The sequence below is a fragment of the Trachurus trachurus genome, assembly GCF_905171665.1.
Source record: "Trachurus trachurus genome assembly, chromosome: 12".
Lineage (NCBI taxonomy): Eukaryota > Metazoa > Chordata > Actinopteri > Carangiformes > Carangidae > Trachurus > Trachurus trachurus.
The window spans coordinates 3,059,468-3,083,362 of record NC_139908.1 but is presented as its reverse complement, the minus strand read 5'-3'; the positions used below and the strand labels follow the sequence as shown (position 1 = coordinate 3,083,362).

Here is a 23,895-nt window from a genome sequence, read left to right as displayed (position 1 = left end):
CTGCTGTATACTGGTACAGACAGGAAACTGCTTATATATATATATACAAACGACCCCGCCAGGTGAACAATCAACCCAATTGGGGTAAACCATTTTGAAAAAAGGGGGGGTTTGTGACTTCTATAAAATATCCAAAACAAAAGAAAAAAATATATATATAGTATAGGCAACAATACATGTTCATGAGGTAAGTACATGGTGAAGAGAAACATTTTTTTTTTTTTTTTTAATGGATCTATAGAGTACAAAAGGTTCATAATTTTGTAGAAAATAGATAAATAGGTCTACAGGCTACTGAATTTTATCTTTACAAGAGAAATGAACACCATCCAAGCACCATATGCATACTTGAACTCATTAAAGAAGTGCTTACCTCCAACTCCTTTCTTTTTGGTGATGAATTCTTCCTCCAGATCTCGGGTGTTGCAATGGGCTCCAGGATGTCTCCAAGTTTTGCATCATTATATGTCGGCTACTTTGAACAACACGCCATCTTCAACGAGGACAACCCTTACCTCCAACACATCTCCTTCTGGAAAAGGTATCTTGACGACGTCTTTTTTCTGTGGACAGGCCCAGAGACCCTCCTTCTCGAGTTTCACGAACTGATTAACTCTAAGAACAGTCATTTAAAATTCACCATGTCTTCAGACTATAACGAAATGAACTTCCTTGACATCATGATAAAGAAAGAAAACAACTGTCTTAAGACTGACCTGTATCGTAAACCTACGGACAGAAACTCATTACTACATGGTGAATCCTACCACCCCACACCTTTGAAGAAAAATCTTCCTATTTCTCAGTATAATCGCATCAGAAGAATCTGCAGCTCAGACGAAGACTTCAGTGTCCGCAGCAAAGAGCTAGAACAACGTTTTAAATCTAGGGGTTATAAAGACTCCTGGATCCAGACTGCTGCGGCTCGTTTTTCTAATGTGTCACAGGATGAATGCCTCTCTACCACAAGAGAAAAAGACAATACACCCAGGGTTGTTTGTGCCATCAAGTATTCACCTGTAGCCAACAGTATTGAAAAGACTATTAAAAAACATTGGCACATTATTGACACTGATCCCATTTTAAAAGAGTGTCTCCCCAACCCCCCTCGTGTGGTACACAAAAGACCTCCTAACTTACAAAATAAACTGGTGAGAGCTGACCTCCCTCCCCTCTCAGCCCCCCCACATTTTCTTAGTATTTCCCCAGGTTATTATCCCTGCGGTTGTTGTCAACAATGCAACTTTTCTCAGAAAACCAGACATTTTTACCATCCTCGATCTGGTAAAACATTTGACATTAAGGGTGTTATCTCGTGTCACACTTCCAATGTTATCTATATGCTTAAATGCCCATGTGGCCTAGCATATATAGGCAAAACCACCCGACCTCTGAAGACACGAATATCTGAGCATCGGAGCAACATTAGAAATCACGTTGCCACAAACCCAGTTGCTGTTCATTTTGCAGAGGCAAAACACAACATATCCACCTTAAGATATGTGGGGATTGAGACAATCAAAAAACCGCACAGAGGGGGGGATATCAACACTCTTTTACTTAAACAAGAACTGTATTGGATCCATACTCTGGACACTTTAGCTCCTAGGGGGCTCAACGAAGATTTTGATATTAGACCCTGCCTGTAATTCTCCGGCTGTTATGGTTATCTCCGATTTTCTGATTGACTGTAGGTATTAACATATAGATGTATCCTGTTCTCTGCTATTGACTATGGTCATCATTGTGGGTGATTCTTTTACTACCAGTATGTGTAAATGTATTTATAATATGTAACATTGATATACCTACTCTTTTTCTACTGGTATGTGTGTAGATATATATATATGTGTGTGTATATTTTTTTCTGATAACCGGTATATCCACCTGTGGTGGTCATTTGTGTTTTTCAAATTTATAGACAGAGGCGCCTCTTTATTGTAGTTAGGTTGCTGTGTCCCTACTACGTAATATTACGACTCTGCCTATTTATCTATTTTCTACAAAATTATGAACCTTTTGTACTCTATAGATCCATTACAAAAAAAAAAAAAAAAATGTTTCTCTTCACCATGTACTTACCTCATGAACATGTATTGTTGCCTATACTATATATATTTTTTTCTTTTGTTTTGGATATTTTATAGAAGTCACAAACCCCCCCTTTTTTCAAAATGGTTTACCCCAATTGGGTTGATTGTTCACCTGGCGGGGTCGTTTGTATATATATATAAGCAGTTTCCTGTCTGTACCAGTATACAGCAGTTTGAAAAATAGCATTGTTTTGCTCGAAACGTCACGCTATTACATTTTTCTGAAGGGAGCTCATGGTGTGCGGATTTTTTCTCTTTTTGCATTTACTCCTCGTTTATCCAGCACCCATCCCAATTGGGCCTACGATGTGCGTGTCTCTCTCTCTTTATTTATTTGTGCAGCACTTTTAAAGTGCTCTATTAAGTTTGAGTTGAGCTGAGTTTTTACAGATGTTTTCTATGAATAACATGACCTGATGAAGCAAAAATGAGAGCTTTATACAGAGAATAATCAGGTTTTACCTTTCTGTGACGTCATCAAGCTGAACCATAGACCGGTCACTCTTCATGGACAAACAGCTGGGGCCAGCTGACTGTTGTCCACTTTTAAAATAATTGGGTAAAAACATAGACCCGTCACTCTTCATGGACAAACAGCTGGGGCCAGCTGACTGTTGTCCACTTTTAAAATAATTGGGTAAAAACATGGACCCGTCACTCTTCATGGACAAACAGCTGGGGCCAGCTGACTGTTGTCCACTTTTAAAATAATTGGGTAAAAACATGGACCCGTCACTCTTCATGGACAAACAGCTGGGGTCAGGAGAGTCTTCTCCCTGCTTCTTGTTGCTGGTAACAAGGAAAATAACAAATAATGAGATATACTGAACCTGATAATGACCCAAATAAACATCAAATCATATGAGAAATCAAGTTGGTGGGGCGGTGTTTAGCTCAGTTGGTAGAGCACCCGCCCCATGTGTAGAGGCTATAGTCCTCGCTGCAGACGGCCCCCGGTTCGAGACCCCCTATCCTGCGTGTCACCCCCCCCCCCCCGCCTCCCATTTCCTGTCGCACTCTGAACTGTCCTATCTAATAAAGGCATGAAAAGCCAAAAAATATACTTTAACAAAAAGAAATCAAGTTGGTTTCCACTGACGTTGCCCAGTATCACCAAGAATGTTAAAGCAGAAGTAAGCGGAATATTTGTGTTAAAGGGGACCTATTATGCTCCTTTTTGCACAAACTAAAATAGTTCCTGGGTGTCTTAAAGACATGTCTGTGACATGCTTCGGTCAAAATACCCCAAAGATCAAACATCACAGCATTCTCAAAAACAGGGCTCTGCAAAACGGTCTGTTTCAGTGGCCCCTCCCTTTAACTCATTGAGTGCCACTCTCCTTTCCAAAGTTTTAGTCAAGTGTACCGGCAATTTAGACCATTTTTGACTTTTTATGTAGAGCCATAGTGTATTATATATTATTGCCACCAACACATACTGTAGCTCAATTGAAAGGTTTAACTTTATGCTTCAAATGGCCACAAACCGTTTGTTTCTACGTGCCTCTGTTCCTGAGAAAAGTCAAGCTAAACATGGCTGGGTTTCACCAAAATCCCTCCTTTTTTTCTAGAAAAGGAGATAGAGCGTCTTTTATGAAAGCTGCTCTGTTTGTGTCTGTCGCTCTTCTGACACTCGCATTTCTGGATCAAAGGGCTCGTATAAGATAAATATATACAACAATTGTTGTTCTATTCACAAATCCACCATCGGGGGCGGGGGGGGCGCCACTAAACAACAATAACACAGACGCACCGTGCCGTGTCACAGCCTCTCGCCGCGGAACGTGAGGGTCTGTCGGCCACAGCGGCTCGCGAACATCGGTCCCACCGGTGGTCGCGGTCCGTCTGTGGTACGGGTCGGTGCCGGCGGCCTGCTTTGGTCCAGAGACCATCACATTTTACCGCGGGGGGACTTTGGGGCGGACACGGTGTTGCTCCAGATGAAGACCGGGCGGGACTGTCGGCTGAGAGCTTCCTGTTTCTGCTCCGAGCAGCTGCAGCCTCGCAGGTGAGAGTAGAGCAGCTGCTGCATCTGCATGCAGAACTCCGTTCGCAAAAGCTGAGTTATGATTAAAACTTCCAGATCATGAGCTGTCATGTGACTTTGATCGTCATCTATTTCAGTTCTGCTCGTCGTAGAGTCCCCAAATTTACATATAATGTGTATTAAAGTGTCTATTTTCATAATTAAAAAAGCAAAAAACGAAAAATCTCGTTTTTGGCACTCAACGCATGGGAACGAAAAACGAGAAATTATGTGGTTGGCACTCAATGAGTTAAATGCAAATGAACCACTCCCTCAGCATTGCGTTACCATGACGATGTCTACTACTAGTACCTATACTGATTTGGCCAAAATGTAGTATGCAAACAAAAGCTAAATCTGCAGTAGGCAAATTGCCAGATCTCCAGTCTGCATCTGACCAGTCTACATTGGATAATGAAATGTGCCCATGACCTAGTCTCACCCTAACCAAAGATGGTATGGAGTAGTCTTTGCCATGTAGGCTACTGTAACCATGTGACATGTAATATAAAAATGCATAAATAAATATATAAAATAAATTAAAAATATATGCAGAATGGTCAGTTCATTGTAAAACAGTTATTTATTGATGTAAATGTGGTGATTTGTGCACATAGACTACAGCAGCACTGCTCCTCTCCTCCTCCTTCTCACAGCTTCACTTTTCATTCAAACTAATTCAACTGCCACAATTGTAAGATTTCATCAATGAGACCAACATTTATCTCCTAAAAAGACTAACCACACGGTGGTAAACGTCTAAAAACCTGCGGGTATGTTTATTAGCGATGGTTTTCTCTACCGCGATGAGCACGGACGTCTGCCCGGCCAAGGAGGCCTGCAGACGGGCTCTGCCTGTGTGAGGAGCCGCTGCAGCTCCGGAGCTACGTCGGTCCAGTGTTACGTCGGTCCGACGAACAACGTCGCCCCGGCGGTACGTCGCTTCTCACACAGGTACAGCTTCACTTACATGATATGACACTTCCACGGCCTCTAGAACCATTATCCAACATTTTAAACATATATAAAAGTCTGAAAAGCTGGAAAAGCATAATAGGTCCCCTTTAATATAAGTCTTAAATAGTTATATCTTCCAACGGCAATCACTTATATAGAGTGTTTGGTCCGACACACGGGTCTGTCAGTCACTCTGCTCTGCTGTAAGCTGAGGAGAAAACGTATTGTATACTTCCTTGTATCCTACAAGCTTTATCAAATGAGGAGAGGGAATGGCATAAAGGGGCGGCCCTCTCTGTGTGTGCAGCCAAGGGATGCGCCTGAATGTGGTGACGTAGGGACGAGGACCAATAGATCCATGACGAGGGCGGGGGCTGCTAACTAACGAAGTTAGCCAAAACATCCGGATCGCTTATGCTGTGTTCACACCGAGATCGCGCCGCCCGGCTTTTTGCGGCGAGTTTACATTGAAAGTCAATACAATTTGCGCGGCGAATTGTATTGACCACCGCCCCGTTGAGCGGCGCGGTGGTCCAAACCACGCGGCGCGACACAGGTGATTCACCGCCCGCGTTGAGTTGAAAATTTTCTACTTTCGCGGTGGATTCGCACGGTGGATATGCGCGGTGGCGATGGCTGGCATGAAGGATAGATTGATAGTCGCTTTTTTCGCTCGACCAAACCTACAATATCCGTCTGTCTGACTACAAAAATAAAAACAGCAGCATGTTGTTGTAGCCTACCTAGCCCAGAATGTTCCTCTGCCTTTTTTTTTTTTTGCTCGCTACTGTGTTCTTTATTAACGTTAGGTAGTCTTGTGTGTGCATGTGTGTGAATGAGAGGGGAACTATAGTTCCGCTACTGTCTACTGCGGAGTCCAGTGGCAGGTAGACGCGGTAGACGAGGCGCGGTAGAGGCGGCGTGATCACGGTGTGAACGTAGCATTACTTCTGCTTTAAGTAAGCTCAATAAAAACAAACAGTATGAAGATATGAACTGTGAAGAGTCATGGACAGTTAGAGATCCTCATCTCACCTCTGAGCTTTGGTCTGGCTCTCATGTTCCCCCCTCAGAGTGGTTTTAGAGGGAGGGGCTCCCTCCTCTCTGTCCTCACACTGATCCATAGCAGAGCCCCCACCTTCACACAAACACAACAACAGGCTTCATCACAACAGGACTCATGTCAAAGGACACATAATAATAATGGCTGTCTTAAAGGACAATTCCAGGCAAATTCAACTGGGGGCTGTATGTTCCTAACATTTTAGGTCTAAAAGAAGGAATCTAAAGATTTTCAGTTTAATTGCTCCTGTTTTGCGGTAGTTGTGTCTGTCCCCACATCGCCACGGCAACGATGAATGGGAGTGGATGCAAGTTCCGCTGCTTAGGCTGTTTACATCCCTCAAAGCCGTATTGTTTTTCCACAGACAGCGTCAGATGGCTACTCAAACATGCACCGAGAAGTTTGTTTACTTCAAGCAAGTCAAGAGTTGATATTCCTGTGTTTATGACACAAACGGGAGCTTCCGACTGCACGTGAACACACCGAGCGTGTCAACATGGGTCTTTGAATTAGATCTAGTTTTACCAACATGTCTGTCATGTTCGTATGAGGCCGTATTGATAGCAAGTAACTTAGTTTAATGTCTCACGTTCTCAACAACATACATGTATGTGTCTCAATGCAGTCTTGCTCTACTCTGTTATATGGTACGGTAAGCTGACTACTAACTAGTACTGCCGCCTAGCGGTCAAACATGTAATAACATCCAATCATAACAATGTCGGCTTGCTTGAAGTAAATAAACTTCTGGGTGCATGTTTGAGTCGCCATCTGACGCTGTCTGTGGCTTTGAGGGAAATAACTACCGCAAAACAAGAGCAATTAAACTGAAAATCTTCAGATTCCTTCTTTTGAACCTAAAATGTTAGGAAAACATAGCCCAAGTTGAATTTGCCTTGAATTGTTGAATTGTAACATCTAGTAGATGAGATTGGGAAAGTGAACAACACAGGAAAATACAGGATCGTCATGGTAATGTGCAAGTCAGTGTTGTTTTTGGCAGGCATTTTAGATTTAGTCTTAGTCTTAGGCTGGATTGCACCAACAAGGTTTAATTTAATCTAAGATTAGCTCTAATCAGAGATTAGTAAAACTCAGTTTAAAATGAGTTAATCCATGTTTAAAATTAAGCAGAGCTCTGTTGCACCATTTAAAATTAATCTCAGTTTAGTAAAACTCAGTTTAATTGAATTTAAACTGAATTTAAACTGATTTAAATCAGTAGGGACAAGTGTGTATAAAGGAAACTAATTAAATCTGCAAAATGGAGTTTTGTTCGTTGCAGTTTGTAAACAAAACATTCAAACTGGGCGGCTCAACTGTAGCCTTCTGCCCCTGACAGCAGCAGTCAAGACCGCAGAGGAAACGAAATACAGTCTGGGCCAATACCCGCCGTCACCAACACCAGGAGCCTCTGGTGTCACATGTTTTGTTTTGTTTTTTAAACAGGAGAGCCGAGCTGGGAAGACGGTGTTAGCGGTGGATGCTAACCACTACCACTAGCCGGATTTAGCATCGAGCTAGCTCCCCACAACGGTCCTCATACATGTTACCAGTCCAGGCTTTAGTTGTCAGTGACGGTAGGGAATCGGTCTGCAGCTCCAGCGCTTCACTCAGACTGTATTTCTTTCTTTTGTCCTCCTGACTGCTGCTGCTGAGAGAGAGAGAGAGACGTGCTAGCACTCGTTAGCATCAGAGACAGCTAGTGCAGCTAGCAGCCCTGAGCCTTCTACTCTGCTGCAGTAGCTTCACCTGAGCTTTGTCAGAGAAAACACAGTCTCTCTCCAAGTGGAACTCGCTGCAGAACAACAACTCCAGCATCAGACAACACAGACAGAGCCTGTCTCTCAATTTTCCTCAAGGAACTTAATAATTTTGCTCACTCCAGCTCAAAAATGCAGCCATTGAAAAAATTAAACCTCCTCCACTGTCAGTTTAAAATTAACCCTAGATCACAGTTTAAACTGGAGTTTAAAGTTCTGGTGCAACAGGATTAAAATTAAACTTAGTTTAGAGTAAAAATTAAACTGAGGTTTAAAGGGAGGTTTAAATCTAATCTGTCTTAATTTTGAACTAGGTTTAAAGTTTAGTGCAACAGAATTTAAACTTAAACCATGATTTAATCTGGTTTTAAAGTTAAACCTTGTTGGTGCAATCCAGCCTTAGTCTTTTTGACGAAAATACTTATTAGTTTTAGTCAATTTTAGTCATTCCTATATGTGATAGTTTTAGTCTAGTTTTAGTCGACGAAAACTCAACAAGGTTTTCGTCTAGTTTTAGTCAGTTTCAGTAAAAAAAAAAAAAAAAAAAGTCTTTCAATAAAGGAATGGTTTTACACATAATGTTTCCACCCAATGCCAAATACTTTATGGTCTAGCCTAAGGATTATGCATTAGCCTACACACAGATAAAGTGGTAACAGTAGTGCATTCAGTTTTTTTTTCTGATGGAGTGACGGCAGGTGTGTTGAGCAGAATGTGCGCTGCATGCCAGGTGGTGGGCGTAACCACACAAGGATGCAGCAGTGTTGCAGACACTTGTTGATTTTAATGAACAGATTACACGCACAATAAGCAGAAATGTCATGCATTTGAACGTCTGACCACCCGTCAGCGCCACGGAGCGGCTGCACCGCACGGACCGAGGTCACCAGAGCAGCGGATCACTGCCTGCTGCTCTCTGCCGCTCTAATCACAAGCACCGGGCAGCGGCGCACTGGGCAGCGGCGCACCGCGGCTCGTCTCAGCAGCGTTGTTCTGTTGTTGACGGAGCCGTTGCTAAATAGTGTGCAGCTAGTAATGACAATCCATAATATGGAATGTAGAGGCGATCACAGCCCGACCACTAACATTTACGTCCGTTCTCGTCTCGTCAACGAAAACTCACACACGTCTCGTCATGTTTTCGTCATCAGAGAGCCGTGTTCGTCTCGTCACCGTCTCGTTATCGTCATGAAAAAAAGGGGCGTCAACGAAAATATTTCGTCATCGTCATCGTTGACGAAAACAACACTGGTGCAAGTTTGAGTAAATGGTAAATAGGCTTACAATAGAAGTTATATTGTTAGTCCATACTGATTCACTCTCAGTTCAGAGGAATCATTGCCCGAAGAATGAAAGTTGTGTTGTTAATTAAATACAATGTTTGAAACAAATAAAAAAAAAATTGAAATAATAATGTCCTTAAAGGGACAGTATGTGAGATTTACCCCCATCTAGCGGTGCGGTTGCATGTCGGCACGTATTCTTGCTGTTGCGTTTACGTAAACTCGGGCAGAAGTCAGAAAAACAACACACGCTGCATGTATCAGGATAAACAAGCCTCTATGTAAACAAACGGTCCGCCAGCACGGACAAAACAATACAGGCGTGACAATATGTTGTCATGGTGATGTCGTATTGTTTACCTGACCCACGTTTTACCGGCTTTCTCTCGTCGAGTAAAATAACATCCAGTTGGTTTGCCGACGGCGTCACTCACGGCGTCATTCAGGTGTCTGACTGCACCTGAAGGCAACACCAGTGCCTCCGTCCTTCCTCACACTAGCTACACGGTGGTGACAGTTTTAACAGGCGCTTTCTGGAAAACTTTCTCCCCGAGCCGAGAAGCTCCGGCGGCCCGAGTTTGAGGTTACTTACAGCCACGGTGACACTGAACGTAAAACATGGCGATTCAACATGGCAGAGAAGGTTCGGTGAACCCCCCCCTGTATGTTTGTAACGACTTGTAACATCTCATTCTAAGGTACGAGAAAGCGCTCGTTTGTATGCGGGCGCGATTCCACTTCAGTGAAATACGTATTTATGAAAGCGATATTTGATTTTTGTCAATAAAAAGCCAATAAAGTCCCATACTGTCCCTTTAAAGATGACATTAATGATCTTCCCTGAGTCAAACTGCTGTTCATTCTTCCTTCAAGCAACAACAATAATAGCCTGGTCGCGCCCACACTAGTGACGTCACGCCTCGCAAAAGCGCTGCTGACTTCTAGTCTGGCCAACCGTGCTATTAACTGGATTTCTGTCTCCCGAATTTTCGGGAACTCCACCCTCTTTTTCGAGAGCCAATCAACGTCGAGCCTCTCCAACGGCTCTGGGTAGAGGCGTGTTCAAGTAAGTGACGCAGTAGAGCAGCGACCGGAAAGAGCGGTGTGATTGGTTTAAGCTTCGACACCGCCTATTCTGGCTTCGACCAATAGCAGACTGAGGCATTTGAGGGGGGCGGGTAAACCAGGTTTGAAGGATGCCCTTTGAGAAATGGATTCTCTTAACGTCTTGGCCAGACCCAATGCTGAGTATCAACATTGGAAAGTCGTGCCAACCAGGCTACAACAATAACACATATACAGCACATTGTCCTTTGACCTTTGACTAATAGTCCAGGCAAAATAGCGTTTTACGACAGACTAATTGTCACAGAAGGTTTTTCACCATACATCATTTATATGAGGTGTCTAGAACAACATACTAAAAGTCCTAAGAAATCCTAGTTGGGGAAATATGTTTAATTCGCATCATTATTTACTGTATAAAGTCTATGGTGCCGACAACAATACACCCCAATGGGGCTATTTTTTCCCTTTACTCCTATCACAATGAAACTTTACACAATGAAAGTATCCATGAAATGTAACATTTTTTATATTACAAGTTTCTTTGAAAATGAATTTGATTATGCAAATGAGCCTTACACTAATGGAATATGCCCAAAATACACCCGAATAGGCTTCATTTTTTCCTTTACTCCTACCACAATGAAACTTTACACAATGAAAATAAACATTAAAAGTAACATTTTTTATATTACAAGTTTTAAAATGAATTTGAATATGCAAATGAGCAATACACTAATGGAATATGCCCAAAATACACCCGAATAGGCTTATTTTCTTCCTTTACTCCTACCACAATCACACTTCACACAATAAAAGTATACATGAAAAGTAACATTTCTGTATTTCAAGTTTCTTGGAAAATTAATTTTAAATATGTAAATGAGCTCAACACTAATTGACTTATGGTCAAGAAGCCATAAAGCCACAAGCAGCAACAGGGGCCAAATAACTAACACATTCATGTCCATTCAATAAGTTAACCTATGCACCGAGTGCTGTCACTTGCCACACTTGACTTATGCATACACACATGTCACTTGCCACTTAAAGGGATAGTTCAACATTTTTGAAAATTGGCCCATCGCCATGATCCCCCTAGTAATAGCAGTAGGTTCGTTACCTTTAATTGTTGGTCCAAGCTGCTTTTAGATCGGGGGAGAAGAATACCGAGCGGCGCAGCTACACTACGGAGGCTAATGGAATTTCTTGGTTTTGCTCATCAAACTCAGCAAATACACAACCAAAAAACTCAAAAACGCTGTGGTGGACAAGTTGTGACCTGCACATTTACCACGCTATGAGATAATAGCGGAAAGTTAAGAGAAGTGAAGCAAATACTCGGAACTACTTTCTTCAGTGAACCACTGGTCGGAGGGACACAGTGTGCGCACCTCAGCCAGTGCCGTAGTATACGGACGTATCTGCAGTAAACAGGCGCTTTTGAAATCACTCCGCCGAGCAGCCGTCTAGAGTGTAAAGTCCGACTTTGCCTCTAAAACAACTCCATCTCGCAACTTTCCGCTATTATCTCATAGCGTGGTGAATGTGCAGGTCACAACTTGTCCACCACAGCGTTTTTGAGTTTTTTGGTTGTGTATTTGCTGAGTTTGATGAGCAAAACCAAGAAATTCCATTAGCCTCCGTAGTGTAGCTGCGCCGCTCGGTATTCTTCTCCCCCGATCTAAAAGCAGCTTGGACCAACAATTAAAGGTAACGAACCTACTGCTATTACTAGGGGGATCATGGCGATGGGCCAATTTTCAAAAATGTTGAACTATCCCTTTAAAAGACCTATATTGACCTTAAGAATTAATTGCACAGTCTCGTCTCCAGTTGCTTTCTAAATTCTTTTTTTTTTTATTAGCGAACAAGCCTTACCTAACGACTTTCCTCCCAGTTTGCAGAGAACATCAGAAGAAAGTCAGAATTCATCAAAGTCGTTTCAACGACTGTGTGTGATGTTATATTAAATATGCTGTTATGTTCAACAACATATGAGCGGGACTAAGAACTAAGTTATTTGGCCCTTGTTTTTGCTGCTTGCGGCTTTATGTCTTCTTGACCATAAGTCAATTAGTGTTGAGCTCATTTACATATTTAAAATTAATTTTCCAAGAAACTTGAAATACAGAAATGTTACTTTTCATGTATACTTTCATTGTGTGAAGTGTGATTGTGGTAGGAGTAAAGGAAGAAAATAAGCCTATTCGGGTGTATTTTGGGCATATTCCATTAGTGTATTGCTCATGTGCATATTCAAATTCAATTTCCAAGAAACTTGTAATACAAAAAATGTTACTTTTAATGTCTACTTTCATTGTGTAAAGTTTAATTGTGGTAGGAGTAAAGGAAAAAAATAAACCTATTCGGGTGTATTTTGGGCATATTTGATTAGTGTATGGCTCATTTGCATATTCAAATTCATTTTCAAAGAAACTTGTAATACAAAAAATGTTACATTTCATGGATACTTTCATCATGTAAAGTTTCATTGTGATAGGAGTAAAGGGAAAAAATAGCCCCATTGGGGTGTATTGTTGTCGGCACCATAGACTTTATACAGTAAATAATGATGCAAATTAAACATATTTCCCCAACTAGGATTTCTTAGGACTTTTAGTATGTTGTTCTAGACACCTCATAGAAATGATGTATGGTGAAAAACCTTCTGTGACAATTAGTTCTATTTTTGGGTCCAAAATGAGCTAAATTGCCTGGACTATAATTAATATTTGCTCTTGAACAGATTCATCTAGGGAACAAGGCACCAGTGAAGACAAGTCTGTACTAGTGATGACTGTCTTTTAAGGACATGAAGTCCAAACATCATTCATTTTGACCAAAGCTGTCCAACCAGTTCTGTCACTGCATTTATTTCTCAGGTCTCAGGTTCAATCTGTTGGTCCTATTAAACACTAACACAAATGTGAACAGGCCCGGACTGGCCATCGGGAGAACCGGGAGGTTTCTCGAAGCGCTGGCCTATGATTGGCCTGCTGGCCTGCGTCTCTCTCTCTCTCTTTTTTTTTTTTTTGTCAGAGAGGCAGGCCTGGCCAATCAGAGGCCACTCAGGCCAGTAGCATGTGAGGAGGACAAGGCGATTGGTTTGTTTTGATTAACACTCGCCCCAACAGTCCGTAGCAACCACACAGACAGCGTGCGGAGGAAGGGGTGTGTCTGGTACTTGCTGCAGTCGCGGTGTGCAACAACATGCAAGTTGCAGACATTACACCAACAGGCACTGCCATTTGACATAAATGGCTCTCATTTGTAATACGGTAATAGCTGCCGTTCTATTAAGCACTAGTGGTGTTGAATTGTGCTGTCTGTTGCTGACTTGCTGTTATGCATCCCAGCCCTATATTAGAATATGAGTCAATATTATGTGATTGCTTATACTCTTGGACTGTATTATACATTGCGTCTATCAGTGCGTGCATGTTCTGTGAACATGTATTCAAAGGCTGTCCCCTCATAGCTGATTAATTGTTTGATTTGGACTTTGTTGTCTTTGTTTATTAGGTTATATTGTAGGCTACACATACAAATATATGCCAAAGAGGCAGTTGACATTCCACATGATATGACTTCTATGTAACCTTGGCACTGCGTTAAACCTTTATTCTCTTCTAGTAAGTGTGTTAGTGGATTTTGCTGAGGATTGTTGTGTTACTGTATTTAACAGCCCGGCCCCAAACACAAAAGTTACTGTATAGGCCTATTCCTAACTTAGTTTGTAGATACAGTAGGTCCCATATTTGAACTTCTATTTGGAATGCACTGTGTGTGTGTGTGTGTGTGTGTGTGTGTGTGTGTGTGTGTGTGTGTGTGTGTGTGTGTGTGTGTGTGTGTGTGTGTGTGTGTGTGTGTGTGTGTGTGTGTGTGTGTCCATCTCTCAGCTGGGCTACAGATGTAAACTTCTAGTCTTTATATTTGGTAGTCTGGGGCATGTGCATAAGTTGGTTGTGAGGGGCCTTCAGATGGCCGGCCTCCCTAAAAGAAGAGCTAAACAGTTAGCCAGGTACTGCTCAGTCTCAGTTATTATTGGTAGCCGCTCAATCTGGAGGAGACGATGTTTTTTGTATCCTTGAATGTCTGTTTTCTATCTGACCTGAGGTCATTTTGTATGTAACTGTGTTCAGCCGCCCAGGTGCTTTGTGTCTGACCGTCTTTCATTGTCAACTGCACTGGCAGTGTTTATGTCCCTTGTGCAAGAACCCTTGTACTTCTTTATATGTGGGCATAAATAAATATTTCGTGTGTGTGTGTGTGTGTGTGTGTGTGTGTGCGTGCGTACATGCGCGTACATGCGTGCCAATGCATGTAGGTGTGGGCGTGAACGTGAACATGCGCGTGTGGGCAAGGCCAGGGTGGCCTGGTTACATGACTGACTCCTGGCCTGAACAAAGTCTCCAGTCCGGCACTGAATGTGAATAGTTCCTAAATTATTGTCATTTAACTCCAACAGACATTCATAACAATATTTGACTCAATCTGAAACACTTGTTAAGCATCAAAAGCTTTTCTCATGTCCCGTCAAACAGTGATAATAGAATGTGACAATATTTATCCTGTTCATCAGACATATAGCACTTTATGTAAAACTCTTGTATTTGATTTTATTTGCACTCTAACACTTTAGCGCATTTCAGGTAGGCTTTTAAAACCGTCATGTTATGTATGTATGTATGTATGTATGTATGTATGTTATGTTACAGGACTACAGATGGAAATTAGCGGCTCCGCTAAATCTGGTGCAGCCATCTTTTTATTGTTTTCAATAATTAATGCCACTGCACACTGTCCTTTTTAAATAAATAAATGAAATAGCCCACATAAAAATAAAAAAAACATCAGAGTGAAACCCTGGCAAACCTATTTAAAAAACCCAGTTCCACAAATAATAGAAATCACATTTTCATTTTTTAAATTTAATACAAATCATTTATATTATATCTCATTGAGTGCCGCGCTCCTTTCCAAAGTTTTAGTCAAGTGTACCGGCAATTTAGACCATTTTTGACTTTTTATGTAGAGCCACAGTGTATTCTATATTATTGCCACCAACACATACTGTGGCTCAATTGAAAGGTTTACCTTAATGCTTCAAGTGGCCACAAACCGTTTGTTTCTACGTGCCTCCGTTCCTGAGAAAAGTCAAGCTAAACATGGCTGGGTTTCACCAAAATCCCTCCTTTTTTTCTAGAAAAGGAGATAGAGCGTCTTTTATGAAAGGTGCTCTGTTTGTGTCTGTCGCTCTTCTCACACTCGCATTTCTGGATCAAAGGGCTCGTATAAGATAAATATATACAACAATTGTTGTTCTATTCACAAAACCACCATCGGGGGCGGGGGGGGCGCCACTAAACAACAATAACACAGACGCACCGTGCCGTGTCACAGCTTCTCGCCGCGGAGCGTGAGGGTCAGTCGGCCACCGCGGCTCGGGAAGACCGGTCCCGCCGGTGGTCGCGGTCCTTCTGTGGTTCGGGTCGGTGATGCCGGTCTGCTTTGGCCCAGAGACCATCAGATTTTACCGCGGGAGGACTTTGGGGAGGACACGGTGTTGCTCCAGATGAAGACCGGGCGGACTGTCGGCTGAGAGCTTCCTGTTTCTGCTCCGAGCAGCTCGAGCAGCTGGAGCAGCAGCGCAGGTGAGAGCAGAGCAGCTGCTGCATCCACATGCAGAACTCGTTTGCAGAAGCCGAGTTATGATAAAAACTTCCAGATCATGAGCTGTCATGTGACTTTGATCGTCATCTATTTCAGTTCTCCTCGTCGTAGAGTCCCCAAATTTACATATAATGTGTATTAAAGTGTCTATTTTCATAATTTAAAAAAAAAGCAAAAAACCTAAAATTACGTTTTCGGCACTCAACGCATGGGAACGAAAAACGAGAAATTATGTGGTTGGCACTCAATGAGATATTAAAGTCAAATAATATTTTTTTTTTTTTTTTTTTTTTTTTTTTTTTACATGTAAATAGCCTTTTAAACTATTCTAAGTTGCAGCTCTTATATAGATAAAAATATGACAGTAAAGTAAATACGCCATTAGTCTCCTACTCCCTTCCGCTACCACGGCCACGTGCAGCCTCTTCCACACGCAGACCTCACAGTGACAGTCCTTACACAAGACATACAAACAACACAAAAAGGTAGCGAACCACAATAAAATAACTTCTCACAAGTTCATTGAGTAAATAATTAGTTTGCATGTTTTACCAGCTCTGGAGCAACGAGTGTGTCGTTTCGACGAGAAGGCAGCAGGAAGTCTAGCGTCAGCAATATAAGGGAAGAGAGTGCCTTGAAAGAGAAGGTGTGTCAACCGTGTCGACAGCGGCAGTTCAAAGTGTTGGCCGATCACGTCCTCCAAAGTTCCAGGAAGTGCTTGGCAGGCAATTGAAAACAATAGGAAAACCACAATAACTGGTAAATAATGTCAATAAATGTGTTACAAATACTTTGTCAAGGCACTCTATCCTATATGTATATCTATGATTTGATTTGACGCCCCAGTGCACGGTTCCCATGGTGCCACGAGCCCGCCGTGGTGGTGTGATCACTGCTGCTTGCACCTTTAATTAATTATTTTTCTGTATTTTGCCCTGTTTTTATTCTTCATCTTTTTCATTACAAGCTTTAAAGGAATAGTTCACCAAAAAATGAAAGTCAATCATTAGTGACTCACCCTCAGGCTGATGAATACTAAAAAGGAGTTTTTTATTCCTCAAAGTGCATCTGGAGACCCGGGAGGCCAGTTCATAGTCCAACCAAGACTACAGGGCCCGACACAAAAACGTCCAAAAATTTTGTAATGTTGTGGAAATTTCCTTTAACTTGTGTAAAATAACATAATAAGTCCAGCAAAATGAGGTTTCACGTTAAGTACTTTATTTTTAAGGTGGACTGTCATACACACAAAAGTCTGAGTGCATACTGAGATTTGGTTACATCAGGTTACATAGGCACAAGAGCAGGAAGGAGCGATGTGCTCCTCCTAGGAGGCATCATCAAACATTGTCCAATAACATTATTGCATTGTTGCAGAATAAGTTTGCAAGTACAGGTTTGCACTTAGCGCATTGGGCTGTTATAGTTAACTCACAGACAGGAAGCTATAGTGGTTGTCTGTAACAGAAGGTTTGTTGTGGTTTTGTCACACCTCAGCATGTTGACATTTTGTTGTCCGAGTCGAGTCCGAGTCTGTTACATTATTGAGCAGCATCTTGGCTACAATTATGCTATAAAATGGTTTGGGGAAGTTATGTATTAATCTGTGACTGTTGAAATAAAAAAAATATATGTAGTATTTTTTTTCAATGTGTAATAAAAATAGCCCCTTTCACCCTGTTAAGTCCTTGTGATGGTAAATTCATAACATTTTAATGTTTTTTTTTTTAAGATCTTTTTTTTTTTGTTTTTGTTATGTTATTTAACTTCTGATGGAAATCAAACGAGAGGTGTAGTTCTATGGTCTGTCCACTAGATGGTGGTAAGTCATATTCCAGGGAGCAATAGATTCAGGTTCATCAACAGCTGACAGTCACATTTCTGACCAACAGCAGAACAATTTGATCAACTTGCGTTTTGTCCATAATGTTACATTTTCAATTTTCTGCAAAAAATCAAATATTAGAGGTGTTTATGAGTCCAGTGAATTACATAAAAGCATAGTTCAACAATTAGTCATTTCCTCCAATCGCCATAATCCCCATAGTCATAGCAGTAGGTTCATCACCTTTAATTATCGGTGCATGTTGTTTTGAGATTGGTGGGGCAGAGACGTGAGCTGCTCAGTGAACACAATGGAGGTGAACGGTAGCTACAGGTCCCCTATCCCTCATCAAACTCATCAAATACACAATCCAACAACTCCACAACGCTCTGGTGGACAAGTTGTGACCTGCACATTCACCACGCTATGAAATAATCATGTAACATTACATTATTGAAATCACTCCGCCCAGCAGAATGTAGTTCCAGAGATTATTGAATTAAATTATACGTTTGTTTGTTTTTTTCTTTTCTTTGCATCACTAGAGCTGACTGACAAAGCAGCCAGGCTTCAGCATAATCACTGCATATTTTACCTGACACAGTAAAAGAAACGGCAGTCACGCAATTCAAAATTAGATTTAATGTAATTGAAAGATAATGAACAGTTTTTCCATTAAGAAGCTCATATATTGAAAGTCTTTTGACAGGTTGTATATTGGTGTGGTTCGGCAACATTAATAAGAGGGTGGAGCTGCTGTTTGCAAACACAATCATTCGACCTGCTGTGTTCTGAACGCATCCATATGACTGTCTGCAATGGTGTTAATCCTGACACACACACACACACACACACACACACACTTAGACAAGCGACCCGACCCGACCCCTGCTGCAGATGTTTCACAGTTTTATTATTGCACAGTATGAATGTGTGTGTGTGTGTGTGTGTGTGTGTGGTGATAGACAGATGTTTTCACTTGATGCTCTTCCTCCTGTTGTGGAGGAGAAATAAACAACAGAGGTGATTTAGCTGATGGAGATCGAGGGGTTAAAACACTGATGTACTGATATTTGATTTAAAAGAAAACGTTCAGGCAGAATTTCAAAATAAAAGTCACCATGTTTGAATTAATCAGATTATTGGAGTAAAAAACAAAAAAGGAACCAGATCATGGGGATTAATTAGAGTATTGATTAGAAACAGTGTCGTTAACAGTTATTATTTTCTGTCCGGGTGAACCAGTTGTTTAATAAAGCTCTTTGTAAAACAGATTCTTCACCTCCTTTTATTCTGCATTCACCCAGGTGAAGTCCAGGTTTGTAGATCTGGACCTCGACTGGAGTAAAGTTGTGATGTGATATTATAGATTATAGATTATAGATCAGGCTTCCTGACATTATAAAACTTGATTATCTGCAGCACTGAAGCATCGACCTGCTGAGACTGAACAAACTTTAAGTCACTGAAGTTGTTTTTAATGTGATCTGTGATGTTGCTGCTGTTTCCTGAATTAAAGATCTTTTATCTGTTGGTGTCTGAGATGATTGATCAGCAGAGGAACGGGTCGACTTTATTATCTGAACGTCTCAAATATTAATGTGAAGAGGAATTTTCCCTCTTTATTAGGGCCCAAGCGTAGTTGACCTACAAGGACCCTATAGAAATTGTACTCTTTATTATTATATTATTACGAAAAATGAATTGCCTTTTGGGGGGCTTTAAAGGGATTTTCTGTTCTGTGTTCGTCAGCAAGTCTCCCTGAAGCCAGAGAAAAATGTAATCCTGAATAAACACACTCCTCACTTCAGCTCCACCTCAACATCCTTAGACCTTTATTTGTCTTTTATACACTGTACAAAAACATAGCATTTATTATGTTTACATTAACATTACGTCAACATTGTTCCAAAAAGTAGACATTACATCCTTTCAGTTCATCTCAGTTTCCACTGTCTCAGATTTCTCATTCTGTGTTTATGTACAAGCAGTTAATAATAAAATGAATAAAAGCAAGCAAGCATCTATCTATCTATCTATCTATCTATCTATCTATCTATCTATCTATCTATCTATCTATCTATCTATCTATCTATCTATCTAACTATCCATCCATCCATCCATCCTCAGGAGAGACAGTGAGACCTACACAGGACACAGAGACACTGAGGATCCAGCACCGATACAGAACCCTGGATACAGAGGTTCGGTGAAGGTGGTGTTGATGGTGTGGAGGTGGATCAGTGAGTCAGGGGAGACTCTGTAGAAGGACAGAGTCCCAGCAGGACAGTCCACATACACTGCTACTCTGTGAGAGACGTGGGAGGAGATGGGTGTTTGTCTGTTGTTGTGACAGACAGAGTAACCACCATGAACATCAGAGCAGATCAGACTCCAGGACTGATCATTTCCTCCAAACCAACTGTCTTCACTGTGTCCTTTCCTTCTGATTCCTCTGTAACTCACTGATATATGAACCCATCCTCTCCACTCGACCTCCCAGTAACAGCGACCAGTCAGACCAGTTAAACACAGCAGCTGAGGCCAGTAGTCAAATCTGTCTGGATGACCAGGATATGACTGATTCTCTTTCACCAATGTCACTGTCCTCTTGTTGTCAGACAGTTTGAGGAATCTGTTCACTGACTTCATGTCCACTTCCAGTTCACAGGCATCTGATGGAGAGAACAAGACACAACACAGCTGCAGTTTATCATCTGTTCATTATCAACAACTTCACTGACAATTCATGAAAAAGAATAATTCAAACATGAACGGTGTTGTGTTTTTCTTCTGGCGTAGACCTGAGGATGAGGCTGATGAAGATCAACACCAATAAACACATGGAGTGAATAAAGTGTCACTAATGGAACTGGATCATCATCTTCCACTGCAGCACAAAGAAGCTCTGAACCATCTGCTTTCTGAAACTGTAATCAACTCCATCGAAGAGCTCACACTCAGCATGAAATTCACACCTCTGACATCAAATCTCAAAGTGTCAACTGCTACAAAAAAGTTTTACTACAGTCTGGATGGTTTGGTCTAAAAGCTGCAAAGAGCTTAACTCAGTGTTGATGACTATCCAGTCTGATTGAGCTGGTGTTAGACTTTAACTTCTACAGAATTACAAAGCTGTGAGTAGGGCTGGGCGATAGGTATAACGATCTCGATACGGGATTGCGATACATTTTTGATCGATTTCGATAATAAGCTATGGTCCTATTCCTTGATATCACATGAAAGTAAAAAGCAGGACAGCAGCCAGTCACACTTCCGTCTGATACTCCGCCTCCTGTCGTGAGCATGCAGAGCTTGTTTGAGCTGCAGCTGCAGCTAAAGGGAGGAAGGATAAGATAGATATATATACTTTATTGATCCCAACAGTAACAGTAATAAACAAATGCGCTAAATCATATTTGCAACTGCTCAAAGGCCCCCCCCCTCTCGCGCCATAGTATCCTCAACAATGGAGCGGACCAGCACCCATGCTCGCTCAGGTGAGGGAGCAGCTCTCTAGCACAGGAGCAGTGGGTGAGTGAGTGAGCTGGGAGGGCTAGGGAGCTGGCGAGTTTCTCGAGCTCTACGAGTGAACGGTGAGCTACGAGTGGCAGCTGACTGGTGAACCGCGACCAGCGAGTTTCTCGGGTAAGGGAGGGGCTCTACCAGCTGGTAGGGAGAGCAAGTGAATTGAGCTGCTGTTAGTGTTGTAGTCAAGACCACCTAACCCGAGACCAAGACAAGGCCGAGACCAGAGTATACCGAGACCAAGACAAGACCAAGACTTTGAGGGGCCGAGACCAAGACAAGACCAAGACCGTGGAGGGGCGAGACCAAGACCGAGACCAAACAGAAGAATTATAGTCTATTTGTCATATTGAAAAATAAATGTATTTGGTAAAGCCAACCAGCCTGCAGAAGTAGCCTACTTAATCCTTTTTACATGGTGCTTTCAAAAGCAGCAATGATGCTGTTACAACCAATGTATGAAGAACAACACTTGAAATGTGATTCTCTGATGAAAAAACAAACAAACAAAAAAATACTGTAGCCTACATGAAATCGGGCCAAAATCAGACAGCTTATCTTTATTTGTTTAGCTACAGCTTAAATTAACTGGGAAGAAAACACGCTCCGCCGAGTGTAACATAAAGTTACATCCGCCGGCGGCTGGGGCGACGTCAAACTTTTACCGTCACCTGGAACGAAAACATAGGCTAGATAAATGTGGGTTGAAAATTTAATGATTGATGACTTTGACGGCATCTCTGCCGCAGCCGGTGCCTTATTCCTTTCTCCCTCTTTTTCTCCTCTCTGACACGTAGGTGGCAGCGTAAACACTTTCAAAATAAAATACCGTATTGTTACATTTTAATTTGGGAAGTTCTTGCGGTTAAAAAAAACAAAATCACAGCAGCTGTGGTCTCGGCTGGTCTTGACAAAAAATCCCGAGACCAGCTCGACCGAGACCGAGACAAGACCGAGTAAAAATGCAGTCGAGACCGAGACGAGACCAAGACCTTGAAAATGCGAAGACCATTCTCGAGTACTACAACACTAGCTGCTGTGAACCACGAGTCGAGTACGCGGTGAGTTCCTCAGGTAGGGGAGGGGCTCTGCGAGCTGAGTGGGAGAGCGGTGAACTGAGTTGCTGTGAACGAGTGAACGGCGAGTTGGCGAGTTTCTCAGGTAGGGGAGGGGCTCTGCGAGCTGGTAGGAGAGCGGGTGAACTGTGCAACAGAGCAACAGAGCCGTTGCTTCAGCCACGGAGCTAATACAGCAACTAGCTTGATACATTTACGCAATTGAAGTTGGAATAACAGTTGTGTGACATCTCTTCTTAGCAGTTAGCTGGTGGTAGCAGCAGTGAGTCAGTGAACGAGTTAACGGAGACAATAACTCGTGATTCCCGAGTCAGTAAAAATAATCTCGAGTTTTGAACGATTCGTTCATGAATCGCACATCACTAACGTGGACCCAAAGTGGGCGTCCGCCGATCCCTTCCACGCAAAGTTCAATTTTTATGACTGCATGTTGTGTTTTGTTTTCATAGGTTTTGATTGTTGGATTACATGTTTCTTTTTTACGAACTGACCCTGAACGTTACAACCAACTGACTAATCAGTTCAACAAGCCACAGGTGTGGCAGAACCAGGTATTTATGCACGCAGAGGAGACAGAGACACGTAGCAGAGACAGCGACACACAACAGAGACACAGACGCAGAGGACTCTCGGGTCGAACAAAAGGCAGTTGACATCCAGGTTGTAAGAACGTCCAAGACGACGAGATGTGTGGAGAAGGTACTACGAGGCCGCGGTGCAGGGACGAAGTTGACCACACTGAGCCGCCACTTCTTCCGGGATCGACATGAGGGAGAGGCGAGCGGCGTGGGTCCGCAACCGGAACAGACGCCATGGGTAGAGGACCAGCCTGATGACCAGGTGACCACCAGCGAGGGAAGACGCACCTACCTTACCTGAAGTGCAGCGGCCTGTGTCTGGACGACTCCAGTCTGGGTGAAAGAGTGAGTGTTGTTTTTTCCATATTGGGCAGCAGACACAGAGGGGACCAGCTGCAGGGCCAGGCGGAAAAGAGTAGAAGTGTGTGCTGGTGTGTTCGGAGAACTGGTGGCTGTGTTTTCTGTATTAACAGGCGGATCGAGTGCCGGACCCGAGGGAAAGAGTGTGGACCATGGACGAGGAAGGACGGCCAGAGTTGGGGATCTGACACCTGGGCCTGAGAGGAACCACCCAGGACTGTGTGAACCACAGAGAGGAACTTTGGACTGTTTTCTGTAATACATCTTGGTAAACTTCTAATTTTATTGTGGTTTTTAACTCTGATCAACCTGATTTCAAAAAGAACCTGTGTCTTTTAGTTATAGAGTCCTAGGCTCTTCAACCTAGGTGGCGTTGTCGGCAACATTCACTTTTAAACTAAATTATTATTTTAGTTTATTTTTAATTGAATCAAACCTCGCCACATGACACACACACACACATGGAGCGTCGCGTTGGAGCGATGAAGTAAAACAACAACCTGCAGATCACCTGAGTTGACGTGAACTCCGCTCGTGGTTACCGAGTCAGATCAATAAATAGGCTTTATGCACAACTCCACTACTTCCTGAACTTAAACAGG

General features: G+C 42.3%; 3 protein-coding genes across 3 annotated transcripts in view; all 3 read right to left on the bottom strand.

Moving 5' to 3' along the window:
* LOC310995018 (uncharacterized protein) overlaps positions 1-23,895 on the bottom strand; it is a gene marked incomplete at its 3' end in the record, with an annotated part of 162,899 nt that overhangs the window by 80,324 nt on the left and 58,680 nt on the right. The gene's annotated exons all lie outside the window — the stretch shown is intronic.
* The window catches only part of LOC310994986 (NACHT, LRR and PYD domains-containing protein 3-like), a gene marked incomplete at both ends in the record, with an annotated part of 128,852 nt that overhangs the window by 55,589 nt on the left and 49,368 nt on the right, over positions 1-23,895 (bottom strand). The window lies entirely within an intron of this gene.
* Positions 19,897-23,895, bottom strand: part of LOC310994988 (neoverrucotoxin subunit alpha-like) — a gene marked incomplete at its 3' end in the record, with an annotated part of 41,604 nt that continues 37,605 nt past the window's right edge. Inside the window, exon 3 of the mRNA XM_083983918.1 lies at positions 19,897-20,426. Within this exon, the coding sequence (XP_083840044.1) occupies positions 19,897-20,403 (507 nt within the window). The 5' untranslated portion in view covers positions 20,404-20,426. The remainder of the gene's footprint in view (positions 20,427-23,895) is intronic.